This window comes from Carassius auratus, chromosome 15 (assembly GCF_003368295.1).
Source record: "Carassius auratus strain Wakin chromosome 15, ASM336829v1, whole genome shotgun sequence".
Classification (NCBI taxonomy): domain Eukaryota; kingdom Metazoa; phylum Chordata; class Actinopteri; order Cypriniformes; family Cyprinidae; genus Carassius; species Carassius auratus.
This window is the reverse complement of record NC_039257.1, coordinates 505,938-527,441: the sequence shown is the minus strand read 5'-3', so window position 1 is coordinate 527,441 and position 21,504 is coordinate 505,938. Positions and strand designations below refer to the sequence as shown.

At 35.3% G+C, this 21,504-nt stretch overlaps 2 protein-coding genes across 3 annotated transcripts in view; both read left to right on the top strand.

The window, feature by feature from the left end:
• The first annotated feature begins 1,122 nt into the window (after positions 1-1,122).
• On the top strand, positions 1,123-7,851 carry LOC113114628 (protein MB21D2-like). The gene is made up of 2 exons (XM_026281512.1): positions 1,123-1,496; positions 5,543-7,851. Exons 1-2 carry the CDS (start codon positions 1,262-1,264, stop codon positions 6,805-6,807), a joined length of 1,500 nt encoding a protein of 499 aa, XP_026137297.1. The 5' UTR covers positions 1,123-1,261; the 3' UTR covers positions 6,808-7,851.
• A 2,898-nt stretch (positions 7,852-10,749) lies between these two features.
• LOC113114632 (fibroblast growth factor 12-like) overlaps positions 10,750-21,504 on the top strand; it is a 42,588-nt gene continuing 31,833 nt past the window's right edge. Inside the window, exon 1 of one of the 2 annotated variants that reach the window (XM_026281519.1) lies at positions 10,750-11,089. In XM_026281519.1, the coding sequence (XP_026137304.1) occupies positions 11,065-11,089 (25 nt within the window). In that variant the 5' untranslated portion in view covers positions 10,750-11,064. Of the gene's footprint in view, positions 11,090-18,224; positions 18,506-21,504 lie in introns of those variants that run through there. The other variant, XM_026281517.1, reaches the window with a different exon arrangement.

Here is a 21,504-nt window from a genome sequence, read left to right as displayed (position 1 = left end):
ATCAAAAACAACAAAAAAGTAATGATATATAAGTCTCAGTTAGCTTTACACAGTACACGTAGCAAGGGCTTTTAAATAATATAATAAATAAAAAGAAAACAGATATAATAGAAAAAGAATAGAGCAAGCTAGTTATATATATATATATATATATATATATATATATATATATATATATATATATATTTTGCAGATTTATCCTATTTGCAGGTTTGCACATTTGTTTATTTTTATTCGCTAATTTTACTAACTTATTTGCAGAACAGTGTTAATCGATGTTTTATATTTGGAAGTGTTTATACATTTACTTTTATATCAGTTTACTCTTTTACTATTTATGAGTTAATTTATTAATTTATTTGCGGTTGTTTAGTTTACTCATTTGTGGCAGATTTTGACTCACTCATTTAATTTAGTAATTGCATGCTTTCACAATTGTTTATTTTTATAATTTTTTTTATAATTTTATAATTTATTATTTTGGCAGAGTTGCCACATTTGTTTGTATTCGTATTTAGCCTACGTTTATTAATTTTATATTATTTATTTATTTATTTGCACGTTTGGTCATTTGTAATTTTTTAATTCACTAATTATGTGGCAGGGTTTGCACATTTGTTTTTACTATATTTTATTTTAATTGAATCAATTTCTATTTTTGTCAGAATTAATATTTTTGTTTATTTGCATACTTGCACATTAGTTTATTTATTTAATTCATATAATTTATTTATATATTTGCACGTTTGGGAATTTCTTCATTTTTTTATTCACTAATGATGTCGCAGGGTTTACAAAAATATATATATTTAAAAATATATAAATAAGTTAAGAAATAAACTAAATATAATTGTAAAATAATACAAATAATTAAAAAAGCTAAATAAACAAAAGCATGCAAAGAATAAATTAATTTATTCTGACGAAAGTAGAAATTCATACAATTGATAAAAATATAAAAACAAATGTGCAAAACTCCCGAAAATGAAATGTCTAATGTCATAATTAATTAAATTAATGAATGAATAAATACATTGGCGAATTTACACAGCAATAAAAAAACTATTAAATATTAATGTATTTAATTATTTGTGTACTAATCTTGTGTACTAAGATTAATGATTTAATCTTGAGTAATTTGGCCTCCATAGTAAAACTATATAAATCAGTGTTGGTCCGCGGCTGCGCGTCATCGCGCCTCCGGCTTCAGTTCAGCGCGTGCGCTCCGCGGCTCCCGGTTCACCGTCTCCTCCTCGCGAACATGGCGGCGCCTGCGCTCTCCAGCCGGGCTAGTTCAGCTGGCAGCAGCCCCACCGCCACCCCGAGCAGCACCAAACACGTCCCGCAGGCCCCCGAGCTGGACTTCAGGTCCGGAGCCCGGATAGAGGAGCTCAACCGGCTGATCGCCGAGTTCAGCAAGCACGAGCAGCGCGAGTATGACGACCAGCGCGCGCTCGAGATCCACACGGCCAAGGACTTCATCTTCTCCATGCTTGGTGAGGAAGAGCTCTGCTTCTGACACAATGCAACTCATGAATCCATGCATGCATTTGAAAGGGAAAGTGTGTTTTTGCGCGTTCAGTGCGTCTGTTTGTCTTTGCGCTTCGTTCTGCATTAAGCAGCGGATGGGTGTGTTTGCAGCTTCAACACCCCCAACTCGTGTTTGCACTGCTATTCTGATGCTTTATTTGCATGAGATGGCAAAATCAGGTCATCTGCTTGCTGTTGAAGTAACATCTCAGCCAAACAATGCACATTCTGTCCTTGTTTACTCGTTTGTTTACGGCTGGATGTCTTTCCGTCTTCTCTGGAAAACAAAAGATGTACAATTTCCAAGCCTCTCTGCTTTCTGTTTTCATTCAGTGAAAGTGGAAGGTCAGCGGTGGCTTTTGAGGTCCGGAAAGAGCAAAAAAAAAAAAAAACCTTTAAAAAACCATTTATCTTTACATGACATGTAGCTGAGTAAATAATGACAGATTTTTTATTTCTTTTGGTTTAATTATTAGAAGGAGATAAAAAAAAAGGCAAAGACAGCATGAGGAAAAGCAAATGTGTAAACTAAAATAAATACAATTAAACGAGAATAGCAAAATAAAAAAAACATGCAAATAAATAATTACATTTTATAATTAAATAAATTGCCAAATGTGAATAAAATAAGCCAATAAATTAATTAATAAATACATTTAAAAATATACACATAATAAACACATCTAAAGCATGCGAACAAAACAAAATTCTTCTTTGGAAACTCTTTATAGGCCTATATCTGATGTACATGGAAAAATATGCATGACATTAATTTTGATTTGTTTGTTAAAAACTCTGCAATTCAAATGCATGAAAATGCCATATGCAATTCATATACGTACATTTAGGTCTAAATATGTTTTGGAGTGGAAATGGTTGTGAATTAGAATAAAAATGCAATGTTCAGCCAGACCAGCGGGAATAAGTGACGCCAGTACAAAGAGCATGACTAGAACATAGAAGCTGCATTTATTTGTAAAAGAGTTGAATTCTCAGAGACGCTGAGCAGAAGTGCTGCATTGTGAAGCAGAAGAGATCGGTCCAGATGCATGAGTTCAGCCTCAGGGCGATGCAGTGATGCTGTCTGTGCACGGACTCACTGTCAGACATCCAGTCACACACTCATCTGTGCTAGAGAACAATCTGAGGACAGGATGAAATCAAAACGGCCAGTGATTACTTCTTTAAAAGTCACATTAGGAAAGTCAAATTGGGTGCAATAAATCAACTGAATTTCAGAAACCTCCTCTGCTAAAACTTGGATCTGTTAGTATTTTTTCTGAAGAAAGACAAACATAAATGGGGATAAAAACAAGAATATTAAATGTTACAGATTTATATTTTCTGAGTTATCCACTATTTTGTTGAGGAGAGCCAAAAGTAAAATTTTCACCTGAGATTCGGAGCCAAATTACAGGGTGAAGAAATGACTTTAAAAAGATGGTAGCATCATTGTGTTATTTTTAGACTGAGATAATAGTAAAATCTGTTGACTTTAGCAATACTTGTTATGTTATATGCCAACAGTGGCCCTTGAAAAATGGGTGAAAAAGCATTTTGAGTGTTTTCCTCCCAAGGTTTGCATGCATGTTGCTCAAGAAGTATTAAATATAATATCCTTTCAGTTTTGGGGGTAACACTTTACAACAAGGTTACATTTGTTAACATTACTTAATGCATTACGTTTATTACATTATTTATTATATCCTTGTTAATGTTAGTTAATAAAAATGTAGTTTTTCATTGTTCATTCGCAAGTGCGTTAACCAACACAACTTGTGATTTTTAATAATGCATTAGTAAATGCTTAAATTAACATTTATATTAATAAATGTTGTAGAAGTATTGTTCATTCTCGGTTCACGTTAACTAATGAACCTTATTGTGAAGTGTTACCGATTTTGGTTTTAACACTTCATTTTTAATGCCCTAATCCAGGTCTCCAGGAGTAAATTGTTAAATTGTACACATCTTCAGTGGTCAAAAACCAAATATGAATCACTTTGCATACAGCTGGTGCCAGTTTCTTTAAAAAGAAATGTCTGAAGAACACACAATGTTGAAGATGGAAATATACCTGGTTTCCCTCTGCCAAAACGATTGCATGTAACACACCTATCCGAGAGCCACAAATAAAAGTTTTCCAGAGTTTGCATGACTGTAACTCAATAAATATTAACAGTATCTCAATATACTTTCACATCGTGGTTCCTAAACTTCTCTTTTGCTATCTTCATTTATATGGTTCAATCCTAGTGATCTCAGTGCGATGTGCAAATTGTTAAATTATACACATTTTCAAATTGTCATTTTGATCCCCTTCTACAAAATAGTGGATTACTTGGTGGAAATACATCAATGATATTTAATATTTAGCATTTTATTCTTCATTATGTTCTTGTTTCAACAGCAAAAAATGATCAAAATCCATGTTTTCAGTTGAGGTGACACAGAAAGACTGTCTTGCATGCTGAGCTGAGTTTACTGTGCTCTTGTTATGATAGACGCTTAAATTGTGGGCCTGAAGGTGTATTTCTGAATGTTGGACTCGCTGTGGCCTCTGGAGGAGGGTGACGGGTGTTCAGGGCCAACACACACACACACACACTAAGTTGTTTTGGTTTTTCTGAGCATCTCTAGAGGTTCTTCTGCTGCTGATGGGAGATTTTAATACCCATGAGTCACTGGCTGGTGCATGTACACTTGAGCTCAGGTGTGATTTGGGATTATTTTCTTCAGAAGTCAGTTGGCTGTTCCTGAGGGTCTTGTCTGGAATGTTCTTGTGTTTGTGTAGGAATCGTTTTATAGTCTCTATTGCATGTGCTCTGTTGCTCTTGTGGTTATAGATTAACCTTTATGTCAATTGCTTTATTGTTAAATTCTGTTCTGTGAAGCAATGCCTTCTTTCTCTCTAATGCTGTGCTCACCTCTTGCTGAAATTGTGAAATAACAACGTTACAACATGGAAAATGTTAGTTTTTGTGGCAACGCTCATGACACAGAAGTGCTTTCATTTGAAGAAACTTAATTGCTATGCTTATGTTCGCATTCTTGAAAATGTATTATTTTGCAATGCCATTTTGTCACGTTATACAGGTGCAAATTTAATCCACCTCTCTATTCTCCTGCAAAACATTGATCAGCTTTAATAAAACTGCATTTTAAACTGCATGCAGAGCAAAAACCAAGTGTGAGAAGTTTAGGTTTTCATCACATTTCAAACCTGTACGGTTTTAAAAAACGTTTCAGAAACTATTGTTTTCAAAAAGGAACTTTACTCTCACACATTGCATATCAGGACTTCTAGAAATACACATAAACATGAACCCTGACACACAGTCTCTTGTAATTGCCTATTATTGCTCCTTTGTTTGTTTTGATTGATTCTGTTGTCCTCATTTGTAAGTCGCTTTGGATAAAAGCATCTGCTAAATAACAAAACTTAAATATAAAGTAAATGTAAATAACAAAACTAAATAGACATTTTAAAACAAGCCCCAAATCAAATAAACAACACAAATAAAGTAATATTTTGTATAAATAAAATAAGGCTTTGTCTGTGCTCTTTCCATTTAAGTTTAGAGGCAACCACTGCATTTTAATCCTCATCCACACAAAGATGCTGCATACATGCAACATTAGCATTTCCTCGGTTTCCAAACACAAGCGTAAACAAAGCAGCGCTGCACTTATTAACCTTAATATGAATTATACAGAGGTAAGATGAAAAGAAAAAACACCATCTAAACCTTTCTAAAGACAGTAAGTTCCCCATCTCAAGGGAACATTAGAAGGGTACATAAAAAGCATGCATTTTAAGGTTAGACTTTACATTTTGATATTAAATCCATTATTGTATTGCACAGAAATGTTCTACACTGTATTAAGTTCAAGATGTAACTGTAATTAAATTACAGAAATAAGAGCAATCCTTTACTTTACTCTTTCCAGGGAAAGTAATTAAATTAAAGTAACTATGTAATTTGCTAACGATGTAATTTTCTGTTTTCAGGCATGGTGCAGAAGTTGGACCAGAAGCTCCCGGTTGCCAATGAGTACCTGCTGTTGTCCGGCGGGGTACGGGAAGGTGTGATTGATATGGATCTGGACGAGTTGACCGTATTTGCGCGGGGAGCCGATTACGACATGGACTTCACGTTACTGGTTCCCGCGCTCAAACTCCACGACAGAAACCAGCCGGTCACGCTAGACATGCGTCAGTCGGCGCTCTGCCACTCCTGGCTCAGCCTGCGTCTGTTTGACGAGGGAACCATCAACAAGTGGAAGGACTGTTGCACGGTTGTAGACCATGTTAACGGTGCCACCAATTACTTTTTCTCGCCCACGCTGGTGGCCGACTGGTTCTACGAGTCCATTAGTATGGTCCTAGCGGAGATTCAGAAGAAGCCTCAGCGCGGCGTCCCTCGGGTCGAGAAGGTCGAGCGCAATGCAACCATCATCTCCATCATTTTGGGCGTCGGAGGCAGTCGGATGCTGTACGATGTGGTTCCAGTAGTCTCGTTCAAAGGATGGCCAGCGGTTGCCCAAAGCTGGCTAATGGAAAACCATTTTTGGGATGGGAAAATCACGGAGGAGGAAGTGATTAGTGGGTTTTATTTGCTGCCTGCGTGCTCTTCTACAGGCCAGAAGGAAAACGAATGGCGCTTGTCGTTTGCGCGCAGCGAGGTGCAGCTGAAGAAGTGCATCTCTGCGAGTCTCATGCAGGCGTACCAGGCTTGTAAAGCTCTGATTATTAAGCTTCTCTCTCGACCCAAAGCCATCAGTCCGTATCATCTGCGCTCGCTCATGCTTTGGGCCTGCGACCGCCTGCCGCATACGTATTTGGCGCAGGAAGATTACGCCGCGCACTTTTTGCTTGGGTTGATCGATGACTTGCAGCACTGCTTGGTGAATAAAACCTGCCCGAATTACTTTATCCCGCAATGCAACATGCTAGAGCACCTCAGCGATGACACGGCCATGCTTCATGCGCGCAAGTTGTCGTCTGTTCGCTCCGACCCAGCAGAACACCTGCGAAGTGCAATAGAGCACGCTAAAGCCGCGTCGCGACTCACGATGGAGCTCCAGTGGCGCGGAGGAAGCTCAAACCTGTCGTCTCCTCTGTTAGAAACCGGATCCGATCAGCAACCAGACGACCGGCTCGCGAAGAAACTCCAGCAGCTGGTCACGGAGAATCCTGGGAAGTCCATTTCAGTCTTCATCAACCCAGATGATGTCACGCGACCTCACTTTCGCATCGATGACAAATTCTTCTGAAGCCACGCCCACTGATCTGATTGGGTGCTTCATGCAGATGACCTCACATTTCTACTGATGACCAATTATTCTGAAGCCACGCCCACTGATCTGATTGGGTGCTTCCTGCAGATGACCTCACATTTCAATTGATAACAAATTATTCTGAAGCCACACCTTCTGCTCTAATTGGGTGCTGACTGGGGATAAGCTCAATTTTACATCATGATAAATTTTTCTGAAACCACGCCCCCTGATCTGATTGGTTGGTGCCTGCAGGCGACCTCATGTGAATTAATTTTTGCATCGATCCTTTTATTCTGAAGCCACGCCCCTTGATCTGATTGGGTGCATACTGGGGACGAGCTCACTTTCGCATTGATGACAAATTCTTCTGAAGCCATGCTCTCTGATCTGATTGGCGCTGAATTTTTTTTTTTAAGAGTCCCAGAAGCAGTAAGCCTTGTGTTTTGCACAGCGCTGGAGATGTTAAACGCTTCAGGCTCTGAATATGATGTTAAAAATGGACATGATCTTGTTTCACTGCTGCCAGTTTGAAGTTGTTCATATCTGTTCCTCCCCATTACGGATGCTCGGCCTTTACGGGAAAGATAGAGAGAGAGCAGGAGATTTCTGAAAGGATGTGGGGGGAGGACGGTTTGTGATTGGCTCACGTGGATAACAGGAAACCCATAACTCCACTCAGAAGTGCAATTAGACAAAATGTGTTTATACGCTTTACTTGTAAGTACACTGTAACATGATACTGTAAACAAGCTGTTTAAGACACCGTCGTTTCACAAACACACTTACAGAAGAACTTAATTCTCACAAACTGCACATTACAAACACACTCCCTGTGACTATAGAGGTTTTGTTTCATTTTAGGTGAATCTCATGTAAACATTTCCATATATCATTCTACCCCCCCCCTAAAATGCTATGAGTAATTGTTGCATTAAAAAAAAGCCTCTTTTAGAACTAGTTTTCGTTATGACAAAAAAAAATCATGACATTTAAACACATTTTAACCCTAAATGGACCATTTTAATGGAGTTTTAGTAAATAAAAAATCACTAATTCAAAATCATAAAAAAATGAATAAGCCTAAATTAAATATACACATCGTATATCAATTAATATTGCAGTTTAAATTAGCTTAAATATCTTTTATTGCATTGCATTTAATGAGAATTGCAAGATAAAAAATGCTTGTCATGAAAAATCTTGATGCTAAAACATGCTTTTAAATTGCTTTCATGAGATTCACCTCTTGGAAAGAACAATTCTAAACAAAAACTTAATTTGTGTTTATATATATATATATATATATATATATATATATATATATATATATATATATATATATATATATATATATATATATATATATATATATATATATAATATGCGCTGCTAAATATGATCGGTGCATTGAATCATTTGTTTTTGTAATAATTTGTGTATTTTGGTCAATATATGATGTGCTTTGTAACTGTACATACTGCTGTAATTAGCCCCGCCCACTTCTCCCAGTTAGACCAATCAGCCTCCGCCAATTACGTGATGTGGTCTCATTTAATTACTGACACATGCATATATTTGCATGTTATTGGTAGGAGGGAAGGATCAGAACAGACCAAACATGAATCTTTAAGTTCTACAGGGACCAATCGTAATGCCTTATCACAGAAAATAAACCAGTGGGATGTTTTTATTCAGATTAAGGGGATCCTAAAGACCCTTTAATAGCCTCACCATGCGTTCCTCCTTATTATCTAATTCAGGACATATCAGAACTAAACCGAACATTGATTTATTTGAACTGTTGTCATTAGGCTAATGTCCATGAGGATTGTGTGTACATGTTGTTATTATTATGCTTGATAAATATCTAACATGCCAGTAGGCTTATGGACACCTCAGCAAAATAACATATCTGCTCTGGATCAGTGTTGTATTGCATTTTAAACTTGTGTTTGGTAAATAAAGCTGTACAGAAGTGCTCAAGAGTTTGTTTATTCTGTTTTGCATTTTTTCCAAATAACCTAAAAAATGTGTTTTCAGTATTTAAAAAAAGCTAATTAAGTTTCTATATTTGAGGTTCAAAAGTTTTAAGATTGTTTAATGTTTGTGAAGACTCTTCTGCTCACCAATGCTGCATTTATTTATTAGAAATACAGTAAAAACGGTAAATTATAAAATATTACCATTTTAAAATAACTGTTATTTCTGTGATCAAAGCTTTACTTTCAGCATCATTCCTTCTTTCTTCAGTGTCACATGATCTTCAGAAATCATAATAATATGCTGATTTGCTGCTTGACAGATGTTGAAAACAGTTGTGTTGCTTAATATTTTTAAGGAAACAGTGATGCATTTTAATTTTCAGGATTCTTCAATGAATTGAAAGTTCAGAAGAACAGCATTTATTTGAGTGGCGTTATAAATGCCACCAAATGCATTCTTACTGACAAAAAGTATTAATTTCTCACTAAAAAAAAGAGATCTTATATCAGTAGACCGCAATATCAACTGACTTCGTCCCTTTCTTTGACTCATTATGTTATAAGTCTGCCAAAAGCTTCTATATTTATGCACCAAATTGGATTGCAAAAATGACATAATTGTTGCATGCAACCATTTGAAGCATTTAACCTCCTGTTTCTCCTGCTGTTTCTTTGAAAATCGCAGTGTTTGATTCCTACTGAATTGAAATATATTGTAATATTACTGCTTCTCCAGCAACTTAGTTAGAGAGCACCATCAGGGATCATAACCCACATGCTGTCAGCTAAATGCTCTTTTTCCCACTGTATTAAAAGCATTGAGGCTGTAGGAGAAATGTTTGGATGGAGTTTTTCCTCCAGGAGCTCCGCTCAGCTAAAGTGCTGCGAAGGAGAATTACAGATGTGTGTGTGAGAAAGGTAACTGCTGAGAAGTTTATCAGGACAACAGAATGCCTCTTTGTAAAGTACAGCTCAGGATGATGATAAACTGTGTGTGTGTGTGTGTGTGTGTAAATGCTGAGAGCTGTTGTTATATCTTGCTGACCAGAGGAAGGTAGAGTTTCAAGCTCTTTTGCGCACATTTAGATATGACACACCTGCTCATTCAGTTTTGCTTAAGCAGCTGAATACCAAAATAATTCAGCTCCGTTTTATATATGAGTGTGTGAGTTTGCGCAGGCCATGCCAGGTTATTTATGTTTCCTGTCGTCTCAGCACCTGTCTGTCCACCTGCGACTTACCCCCCTCGCCACATTGTGTGTGTGTGTGTGTGTGTGTGTGTGTGAAAGAGGTTTTTGGTTTGTTGACGTTAAAAGATTTTTAATCTACCATGCTTTTGCAATCTTGTAAAACCTATTGTACAAAAATGTTAAACCCACTGTAAAAAAAAAAAAAATATATATATATATATATATATATATTTATATTTCAAATAATGTTTCAAGATATATTTTCTGTTTGGCCATATTATAAATGTATATTTTTATAATTGGAAATTTTTTTTTTTTTTTTTTTTTTTTTTTTACAATTGATGTTGCCTCAATCCAAGAAAATACTTAAAATTTCACATTTGAAGAAAAACGTTTTTTATTGTCTACGCCATGACACTGTTTTTTTATGTTAAAAATTTAACATTTAATCTCTAGTATTATTATGGTCTGTGAACAAGTTGGTTACAGAATGAAATTAAATGGCAGATGCAAACACATGCTATGCCATTCAGTAGGTACATTTTGACAAATTAATTCATGCTAAAATATATTATTAAGAGCACTCGACAAAGTTATGTTTTGTGTGAATAACATATATTTTTAATGGAAAGTAAAAAATATACATCTTAAAATGTTCTCAGTATTATTAAAATATGTGTAATTGCTCTATATGAATTAATATTAAAACATCAGAGTGATAATACAGTCTGATACCTGTACCATGGTGAGGTTGAGGATCACATCGGGACTCTGAAGTGTCACATGACACCTGCGGTGACGTCACGCCCGTGTGTCTGAAAGCGGCGGAGCTGCGATAGCTCCGGATAACGGCGCGCGGAACGAGCCCAGGTCAGACGCACGCACACTCACGCGCTCCAGCGTCAACAAACACCGCCACGCCCGTGATTCCGCCGCTGCCTCAGCACCGGACGGCGCGTGAAGTGACTGACAGCTGCTCTCACGTGAGAGTCGAGCCAGGAACCGACGCCAAGCAGCGAGCAACGTGTCTTCATCATCGGCATCCTCTTCCTCCGTGACCGACAGCAGCGCTACGGGAGATGGAGAGCAAAGACAAGAGCGCCGGTGAGCGACTGACGTCATTTCACCTACAGGACTCGGGAGTGTGTGATTGTGTGTGTACATGAGTGTAAGTGTGTGTGTGTTTCTGTGTAGCTTGCGGTACTCAGGTCTGCTATCCTGACGGGGTCCTGGGTGGGGTGTGTGTGTGTGTTCATATGTGATGCTCATCAGATGTCAGGCACGCGCGCGCGCGTGTGTGTGTTATTCATCTGCAGATGTTGCGTTAAAAATCCCTGATGCAGCAGAAGTGCCTTTAGCATGGGGTTCGGACAGTCCTGCTCCACACATCACATTCATCCCAGTCCTGTGTGTGTGTGTGTGTGTGTGGCAGCGAGCTGTCGAAACATCGAGTTCCTCACATGTTGAGACACTTGTCTGCATCAAACAACTTGTTTTTGTGTGTATTGCTGATTGTTTCTGTCTGTTTGCAGCAGTTTATTGAAGTACAGCTGGCATATGTTGAGGTTCTTCCATGCAGTCATCAGCATTCAGGACAGCTAGTGCTTTCACTTTCCTGCAGCCGAATGTTCAGAGGAAATATAGGGATGCTTCACATGTGCCCTAGTGGCATCGTATAAGCCTCCGTCTAGTTCCTGCACCTGAGTGTGATGTTGCTGTGTTTTATATCCCAGTATCCAGCGCTGATGAATGGATTTGGGTCAGTCTGAATCTGATATATGTAGCTGTTCGCATGTGCTGTAAATACAGCGGCCCCAAAACCTATATAGGTTCTCAAAAATCTTCTTTATTGGCGCCTATGGTTTTGCAGGGAACTTTTGGAGGTTTCCATTGCACCAAAGGCTCTTTATAATGGAAAACGTTTTTTTTTTTTTTTGCAATTGTTAACCAAGGAAAACATGCTTTGTGGAACCCAAAATGTTTTTTGTGCACTCTTGAAATTGCAAGTCGTGCTCAAAAATGCTTGAATTTCGATAATTAGATCCGCGCACACACACACACACAAAGCATGCAAACTAATTCTGCTGATCATTTTTCAGAACTAACTTCTTGCACTGAAATGTTCAAATCAGTTAATTTGTGTGGCAGTGATTTTAGTGAATGTATGAAGTAAGTTATACCTCAAAGTGCATAAAGTTACTACTTTCATTATGTACACCTAACTTTTTAGTGTGAAGCAAGTTACACTCTTAAAAACAGGCTCTTTATAGAGAATGATGGTTTCATGAAGAACCTGTAACATCCACAGCTTTCCATTGCACGAAAAAGGCTCTTCAGATTATTAAAATCTTCATACAAGAAAAAACATGGCTCTTTTTAAGAACTGTTCACTGAAAAGGAACCAAAAAAGATTCTTTCAAGTATCTGAAAACGTATCTATAACACAAACATGCTGTATATCCTTAGCAGTGCATTGAGAATCAAATAGAACCAAATAAAACAATTTATTAACAGTCAGGTGAGTCATAGTCAATTCATAGATATCAAATCAATACAAGACATCAAATTCTCAAAGAAGAATCTAATAGTAAAAGATGCATACCTGAGTTTTAGAGAAATACACAGTATGAAGTGTGTGGATCCTCTTGCTGCAATCGTTTAAATACCTCACACCACGACAAACATCCCCCGAGATGGAGACAGAAACTAACACTTGGAATTTGCATTAACTCAGGTCTCAAAGCTGAATGGTTTACAACTCAATGGGAACAGGAGGTAATTTACATGGAGGACCCTGTGAAAGGGCACACTTCCATCACCGTAGGCCAAACATCTCTTAACTCTTAGGATCTGGATTATCTTTTAATATACTTTTGTAAGACTGAGAGCATTATACCAGTTACACTGAGACATGATACTAGACATGAGTGTTAGTTCACTTGCATTGACATTTTCATGTGATCAGACTGAGTAGAAGGAAGCATGAAGGGATTTATAATGAAACAAATGGCCAGGAGGGGAGGAGGTCTCCTCTGTGGGGTGTCTCCAAGATGACCGTGCATGTTTGTATTGTCTGTTTCTCAGGAGATCAAAGTATCTCAGGTTCTTTCATCCTTACATGAGTGTGCAAAAAAATCTAAATATTGAGAAAATCATCTTTAAAGTTGTCCAAGTGTATTCTTAGCAATGCATATTAGTAATCAAAAATCAAGTTTTGATATATTTACGATATGAAATTTACAAAGGATCTTCATGGAACATGATCTTTACTTAATATCTTAATGATTTTTGGCATAAAAGAAAAATCCCTAATTTTGACCTGTACAATGTATTTTTTGTCTATTGCTACAGATATACCCCAGAGACTTCAGACTGCTTCTGTGCTCCAGAGTCACATATAGCAATATATACACTAGCATTCAATAATACAGTTTGATCAACAAATACAGCAGGAATATAGTGAAATATTGTTACAATTTCAAATAACTTGTTTTCCTTTTCAGTATATTTTATAATGTCATTTTGAAAAAACAATTTTGTAATTCCTGATATTTTTTTATTTGCTGCTCAAGAAACATGTTGTATTATTAAAACAGATGTGCTGCACAATATATGACACATTTTCATTTTCCAGAATTCACAGATGAATAAAAAGTGCAAAAGAACAGCATTTATTTGAAATAGAAATCTTTTCTAACATTTTACATATCTTTACGCTCACGTTTGATCAATTTATTGCATCCTTGATGGATAAAAGTATTAATTTCTTATAAAAATATTGTTTTGAATGGTAGTGTATATAACACATGGCTGTATTTAGAGCTAGCGTTGTTTATGTAGTTCTTAGTGTAGTATATTTTTATGGTGTGTTTGCATGAATCTATCAGCAGGTGGCGTATCTATCTATCTATCTATCTATCTATCTATCTATCTATCTATCTATCTATCTATCTATCTATCTATCTATCTGTCTGTCTGTCTGTCTGTCTGTCTGTCTGTCTGTCTGTCTGTCTATCTATCTGTCTATCTGTCTATCTATCTATCTTTATCCATGATTCATTTGTTTTCCTTTTTTCTAATTAAATTAGAAAAGCTTTAAGCTTTTTAAATTGCTGTATGGTTTTTATGCCTTTTTTTTTTGTTAAGGCAATAAAAAGAAGAATGACTTTAGGTTGTTTATTGCACCAGAAGTGACTGGAAATTAATATCATTGACTATATTTCTTGAACATACAGGCCATTTGGAATCAGTGTTGTAATTGTTTAACTAAATCTAAAATTACAATTATTAAAAATAAGTTTCACTTGAAATAAAGCTGAAATAAAATAAAATGCAGGAATCTTAGTTAAAAAAAGTAACAGAAAATGTGAAATATTATCTTGGCAAGTAACTGAAATTAATTTAAAGCTGAAGTACTAAAATTACTCAAATGGAATTAAAAATTAAATAATAATATGTGTATATATACTTGTGTGTGTGTGTACCCATATAATTTGTATGTATAACTTGTATAATAATGTAAGCTATATAGTTAATAAAAATGTCAAAAGCACATAACAAAATAATTTAAATATTGTTTAAAAGAAAAACCTTAAATATAAACATCATTCAAAATATTTATAAAAACTATAATAGATATGTAAAATATAAATACCTGTAAAACAACAGTGCTTGAAATATAGCAAACAAGGTAAAAATAAACAACATGCATGAGACTTTTTGCAATGTTTATCATCAGTTGCCATGTGCTCAAATGACTCATTTAATTCCCAACTCACAGATTCATTTGTGCTTATAAATATGCATTCGCTGCCTGTTGCAGATCACATATGCAAGTAATATTCCTGGGAAGATGCGTTAGATTGCAGTAATCGGATCACTTTGGGGTTCAGTCTGCTGTCAGGTTTTCCAGCCGCCAAAATCTGCAGCGTAAACTGTGTCGAGTTTCTTGATCTGATTCTGATCTGCTGACGTTCAAGCAAGCCCCATGCGTCATTTAAACCCTTCAGCACATGTGAGATGATGCTTGTGTGTGAGAAACCCTCACATCTCTTGAACGATGCACAGAGAAACATTTAAATATCTGCCCACGGTGGAATAACATTAGTCAAAAATCAGATATTAAACTTCAGATATTTTCCAGAAAGATCCTGCGGGACAAAAAAGAACTAACAGAGAAATAATAGATTTAATGCAACTTGATGCATTCAGATTTTTGTCTTCATAATTTGTTAGTTGATTTGATTTAAAATGCATCAATCAGCCAATAAATTAATAAAGGCTACAGTGCATTGCAACATGAATCATTTATAAGGTTACTTTTTGTTTGGCTTTATGCTGTTCTGTCATTATTTTCACGTATTTGTTGTTTTGTGATAAGCTCATCGGTTTCATTGGTTTGTTGATTGTCAAAGTCTATATGCAACCTACTAAAACTATATCTCACATATCTTGGTTTTGGAAAGTGAATGCACCTTCAGAAACATAATAAAGCATAGTGTCCTGTAAAACTACACCGTGAAAAATTACTTTGGAGTTTATAGGAGCACTGTTTGCAAGAAAATGCGATTTCATTTTTTTTATCTTCATAATTCAATGTGTTACTTTTTTAATTGATTCTGAAATTTACAAGCAATTTCTGAGTTTTGTTTTATTTTTATTTTATTTATATTTTTTTTGGTGCATGTGTATATACTATGACTAATCAATAGTTTTACTAATGGAAAATTTGCAAGAAATCTGTACACTGGAAAAAACAGTGGGTGTAGATACATTTCTTTTTAACTTTGTACAATTTACTCGCATTTTCTGAGGGAAAGTGAATCTTACTGAAAACGATTAAGACAATTACCACACAGAAATTGTTAGTAGATTTCACAAATACGATAGATTAAATTACACATTGAATTAATCATAAAATTGTGAAGAAGAAAGACTGAAATAGTATTTTTCTTGTAAAACTTATGTCAAGTTTTGTGTCGAAATTTCTGTTTTGTGAATCTTACAAAACATTAAATGTCTAATTTTAATGTTTTTTTTTTTTTGCATAACAAAAAATCTTATTTTAGGATAATTTTATTTTAGGCTTTTTATTTTAAAGTTTTTTTTCAAATAGTAACACAAAATAATAATACACTTTGTCTTTATTAACCCTATAAATTGCATCATATTTGACGCACAATTTGAAGGCGTCTGAATAATGATCACGATCACACACTACATGTCTTTTGTCATCTATTTGATAATTCAGAGTTTTTATTATCAAGAAAAGATCTTTAAGTATAACTGCACTTTAGCTGGTGCTTCACGTCTCTTTTTTTGCTGTTAAATCTTAAAACATAAGAATAACTTGGCCATTGTTAGTAATATCTTAAGATAAAATCTTACTGAAGCAATCCATGTCCGAAAATAATTTGTTCCTGTGTATTTTTGTCTCAAAAGCTCCCATAAAGTGGAACATTTGTAGTTTTTTCTTCAGCGCAAGTATTTTAGCGCCCCCTGCTGGTCAACAACAGCAACAACAACAGCACGAACTTCCATTAATAGTTTGATTTTGCACACAGACACAATTACAAACTCTATTCCATGACAACACACATTCTCTCGCAAACACACACGTTTACGGCTGTGTTTAACCCTGCCCTTCTTGTGCATTCGAGCTCTCTGTCCATGTGTGTGTGTGTGTGTGTGTGTGTGTGTGTGTGTGTGTTATGAAGAATCCTCCTGCACTGCACTTTAAGTCTGTAAACAGCATTATAAATAGCTCTCGCTCTCAGTGACACCAACTTACACTCTCAGAATAGACGCCTGCGGGATGCACAGATCCCGTTTCTCATGCCGGTGTTTCTTACAGACTTTCTTGATTACTTTTGATAGACTGTGGTTTGAGACAAGTGTCCTTGTGTGTTAAAGGTAACACACACACCATAATAGAGACACAGGCAGATGCACGTAACATTTATTAAAGATCAGCTTGTCATAATAAAAATACACTCGACTAATGATGCACAGAGACATTGGCTGCTTTCACAATAACATACATGCATACTACTCTTAATATTTACACAAACACAGAAAATACAGGGAAAACGTCTAGTAAATTTAACATTTCACTTCCAGTGTCATGCATGCAAGAGAATAACCAGGACTAGATATTAACATCTCCTTCTTAATAACTCATTCTTTGATGCTCAAAAATCATTTTAATCATTTTCCCTCACATAAAATGTGAAACAAAAGATGATATGTTATTTTACTTTGAGGTTTTTATACACCATCATGATATTTGTGCTGCATTTAATTTATACTGACTTAAAACAATTAATACATTTGAAAAATGATACCCTAAAATAAAATGGTCCTAGGCTGCATTTTTTATGCAATTTTATTTTTGTGCTGCATTTAATTTATGCTGATATTCATTAAGATAATTTATATTACAATGTTTTTGCTGTTTTCAAATATTACAACTAAATATTAAAAAACAATGCATTTTTATTAAAATGCAAATAATAATTTTCTTACATTTTGATATTTTAACGGTTTTTAAGATTTATCTAGAAATTGCGTTTATACATTTATAAAAAAAAAAAGTTTTAAGCTATAATCACATTTTACCTCACATTTCTCACATAAAATTTTAAGAAAATAATGATGTGAAGTATTTATTAGCCATTGTCATGCATTTAATTTTTGCTGATTTTAATAAAGACACATAGTATTAATAATGATTTCGAAATAATAGATGAATAATTTTATTATGCAACATAGTTTGTAGAATATTTTTCATAATAATTAAAAATGCAATTGTATTATTTAAATTGCATAAAAATATAATTTAGCTAAATAGCAATGACATTTAATGCTTTGTAGGATCTACCCAGAAAGTGATGAAGGTTGTGGTGAAAGATTTCTGAGATTAAAATGATTTAAGATCACAGTACTGTCTGTAATATTCATTGTTGCATACTGTAAAAAATATAATCCATATTATTGTACTTTTACAAGAAAATATAATTTTTTTTACTTGGCATTATTTTTTATTTGTAAATTGTTTCAACACCATTTTTTTTCCGTTAATAAGCAGTATATAGTATTTACTTCAAGCAAGTAAGTGCATTGAGCAGTAAGCAGTGCATTAGTGTTGCATTCTGAACACACACACGTCTCTATTACAGATAGACACACCCTTCTCTCGTGCACACACACACACACACACACACACACACATTTGCACAGGCAAATATCAGGGGCACACAGACGGTCACTCACATACAGAGAGAGACACAGACAGATAGACAGCGAGAGACTTCGAGACACATTTTGATAGATCAGGCACACATTTAAAGGTCTGGCAGTTTTAAACACACTGTTCACACACACACACACACACACTCAGACGTGTGTGAAAGGCCATGACACGCTACTGTAGTCTGTTCCGCCGGCTGCTGTCTCACAGCAGTAAAGGAGAGGAGGAGGATGAGGAGGAAGGCCCGGTGAAGACGGTCAGCGCTGAAGCCGGTCAGTCTCTCTGAAGTCTTACGAGCTGCATTAGTGTCAGACTCACTGACAGCGAGTTCAGTGCATGCTCTTCTAAAGAAGTATCAGACTTTCTCTGCCTCTGAAATGATTTTATTTTCTGCTGATGTAATTATCGCTGTGTGGGTGTGGAGTATAATGTTAATCAATAATATCACAGCCTTATGATCACAGTCTAATCAAATCATGCTGGATAATGTGATGTAATGTAATGCCCACATCACTTCCTCTTTAATAACTTTTATTCATGAAGGATGCATTATATTGATCAGAGGTGACAGGAAAGGCATTTATAATGTTTTTTTTTGTTTACATTCTATTCATCTGTGATTCATGAAAAATAAAATGCATCAGTTTCCACAAAAATATCGAGCAGCACAACTGTTTTCAACATTGATAATAATCAGAGATGTTCCTTAAGCATTAAATCAGTATATTAGAATGATTTCTGAAGATCTGAAAAATCCAGCTTTGATCACACCAATAAAATACATTTGAACATATATTCACACAGAAAACAGTTTTGTTAAACTGTAATAATATTTCACATTTTTTACTGTATTTTTGATCAAATAAACGCAGCCTTGGTGAGCATAAGAGACTTTTGAGTCGTGTGAAGGGTGTTGTGAGAAGTGAGTGCTGTTTCATGTTGTTGTTAAATGTTGATGAACTGATTAGTAAAGCATCTATCTATCATTGTTATATATATATTTTTTGCATGAAAGCTTCTGCTAAAGGCAAAGCAAGTTTAGTTTCATGGTCCCTGAGAGTTCAGCTTTATTCTCACCTTTGTGCTAAATTAATTAATTAAGCTCCCAGAATGCACTGGGGTCACTGACTGTGCCTGGAATAGAGCGGTTCACGTCACATTTGACAAAAGGCTCTGTGAAGTGTCAAGTTGGTTCATCAATACTGTCATTTTAAGCAGTGATTGTGTTATATTTGTGTTGATGCCTGTGTTGTTATTCGTCTGAATGGGTGCCGGACTGAACCGTATCGTTCTGTTAGTGTTGTTTCGTGTGCGTCTCAGATCCTGTGCGGTAAACATGAGCACAACAGACCGAAATAATGATGATGATGATGATGAAGAAGAGGGGATTTGTGTGTGTTTGTGTGGATTAGCACGAGTGTGTGTGTTGCTCTCTCTGCAAATGGCAGAGGTAAAAGAAGCTCAACACTTTATAAAAATACTCTAATAAATATATCAATTCCACTCGAAGGTTTCTCGCACCCTTCTTTATCTTTTCTGTTCATCCTCCTCGCTCTTTCCGTCTGTGCTTCAGTTCTTGGAGTATGAACTTGCACAGGTCTGAAATTAATGTCATATTTCACCACAAAATCAAAAGGAAGAATTGAAAATCATGTTTTTGCACACAGACAATAAAGCTTACTTTCAGGCCATTTAAAGGACTTGTTCACCTACAAATGAAAAAGTTACTCTCAGTTCATCCAAGATCAGGATGAGTTACTTTCTTTATCAGGTTTGGAGAAATGTAGCATTGCATCAGTGTCTCATCAATGGATGCTCTGCAGTGAATGGGTGCCGTCAGAATGAGAGCTGATAAAAACATCACAATAATCCACAGGCAATCCTGTCCATCAACTAACATCAGGAGATGAGGAAATCTGCTCTTATCAGACTCTCATTCTGACGGCACCCATTCACTGCAGAGCATCCATTGATGAGACACTGATGCAATGCTACATTTTTCTTACATTTAGCTCCTCTAAATCTTGGATGGCCTAAGGGTGAGCAAATTTCAACAGTGTTTTACTGTAAGAAAATAACGTTAAACATAAAAACTTAAAGTGCTAAAATTGGCTGCATTTGTGTGTGTGTGTGTGTGTGTTGAAATGTGATATTGATATGTTTTCATGAAATGCACTTTTAGTTTTCCAGCCCTGAAGGAAACCGAGCTCTTCCATGTTGATGCGTTGCTCTGTAACTTGATATTGTAGTGAAACTGAGTGCAGTGTACACTTATCTTTCATCTCATCACTCAGCAGGTTATTATTTTGTGCATGATTATCTGTGTGTCCAGCTGTGTTTTCTCATTTCAGCCCAGACACATATATTTCATCTCTTTGTAAATGAAACTGAGAGAGAAAATGCTTTATATAAGACTTTGCACACTTTGTAGACAAGAAACAGAAATAGTTTGCACTTTATTCATACAATGTAACCAAAAATTCAAGATTGGGGGGAAAGGGTAAAAACTGTAAAACCACAATAAATAAATTAATTAGTAAATAAATATGAATCTCTTAAACCTAAAAATCTTAAATGATAATCTGAATGATTGCATTTAAATTTTTTATTATTTTCCCTCACATTTCTTACTTGATATGTAAAACAAATTTTATTTTACTTGCAAAGTATTTATACTCAGCTCCCATATTTGTACTGCATTTAATTCATGCTGATTTTAATATACTGAGTTTACTGTAAAAATATACACCTTGAAATAAATCAATAAAATCGTAATGCTCCTAAAATAGGATTAAATGTATAAAGTATAAAAAAAAAACGTAAAAATATTAAATGCAAATCTATATGGAAATGCAATATTATCTATTTTTTGTTTTCAAAAATTTGAAATAAATAGTAATTATACATTTATAAATATAAATCTGTTAAACCTAAAATTTAAATATTAAAATTAGTGATGGATTTCTGTTTCTATTCACATTTTCCCTCACTTCTTACATGAAATGTAAAACAAATTATATATTTTAATAATTTACTTTTAAAGTATTTGCATCATTGTTTGCATTGCATTTAATAGATGCTGATTAAAGAGAGATTATTCAAGTTTGATAGTAATTTAAACATGACCAAATTAAGCCTAAAACAGGCTAAAATCTAGATGTAAAATATGCATTTTTATTATATTTGTCTCATACTTTTGGCTACATGCACTGTAACGGCGGTGTATCTTTATCCATGACACATAACTGTGGTGAAATCAGGGAATAGCGGT

Bases quoted from the DNA above. Each gene is read 5' to 3' on its own strand.
- LOC113114628 (XM_026281512.1), top strand. From the start codon at position 1,262: ATGGCGGCGCCTGCGCTCTCCAGCCGGGCTAGTTCAGCTGGCAGCAGC. The intron at 1,497-5,542 runs GTGAGGAAGAGC...TTCTGTTTTCAG, and splicing joins CTTCATCTTCTCCATGCTTG to GCATGGTGCAGAAGTTGGAC.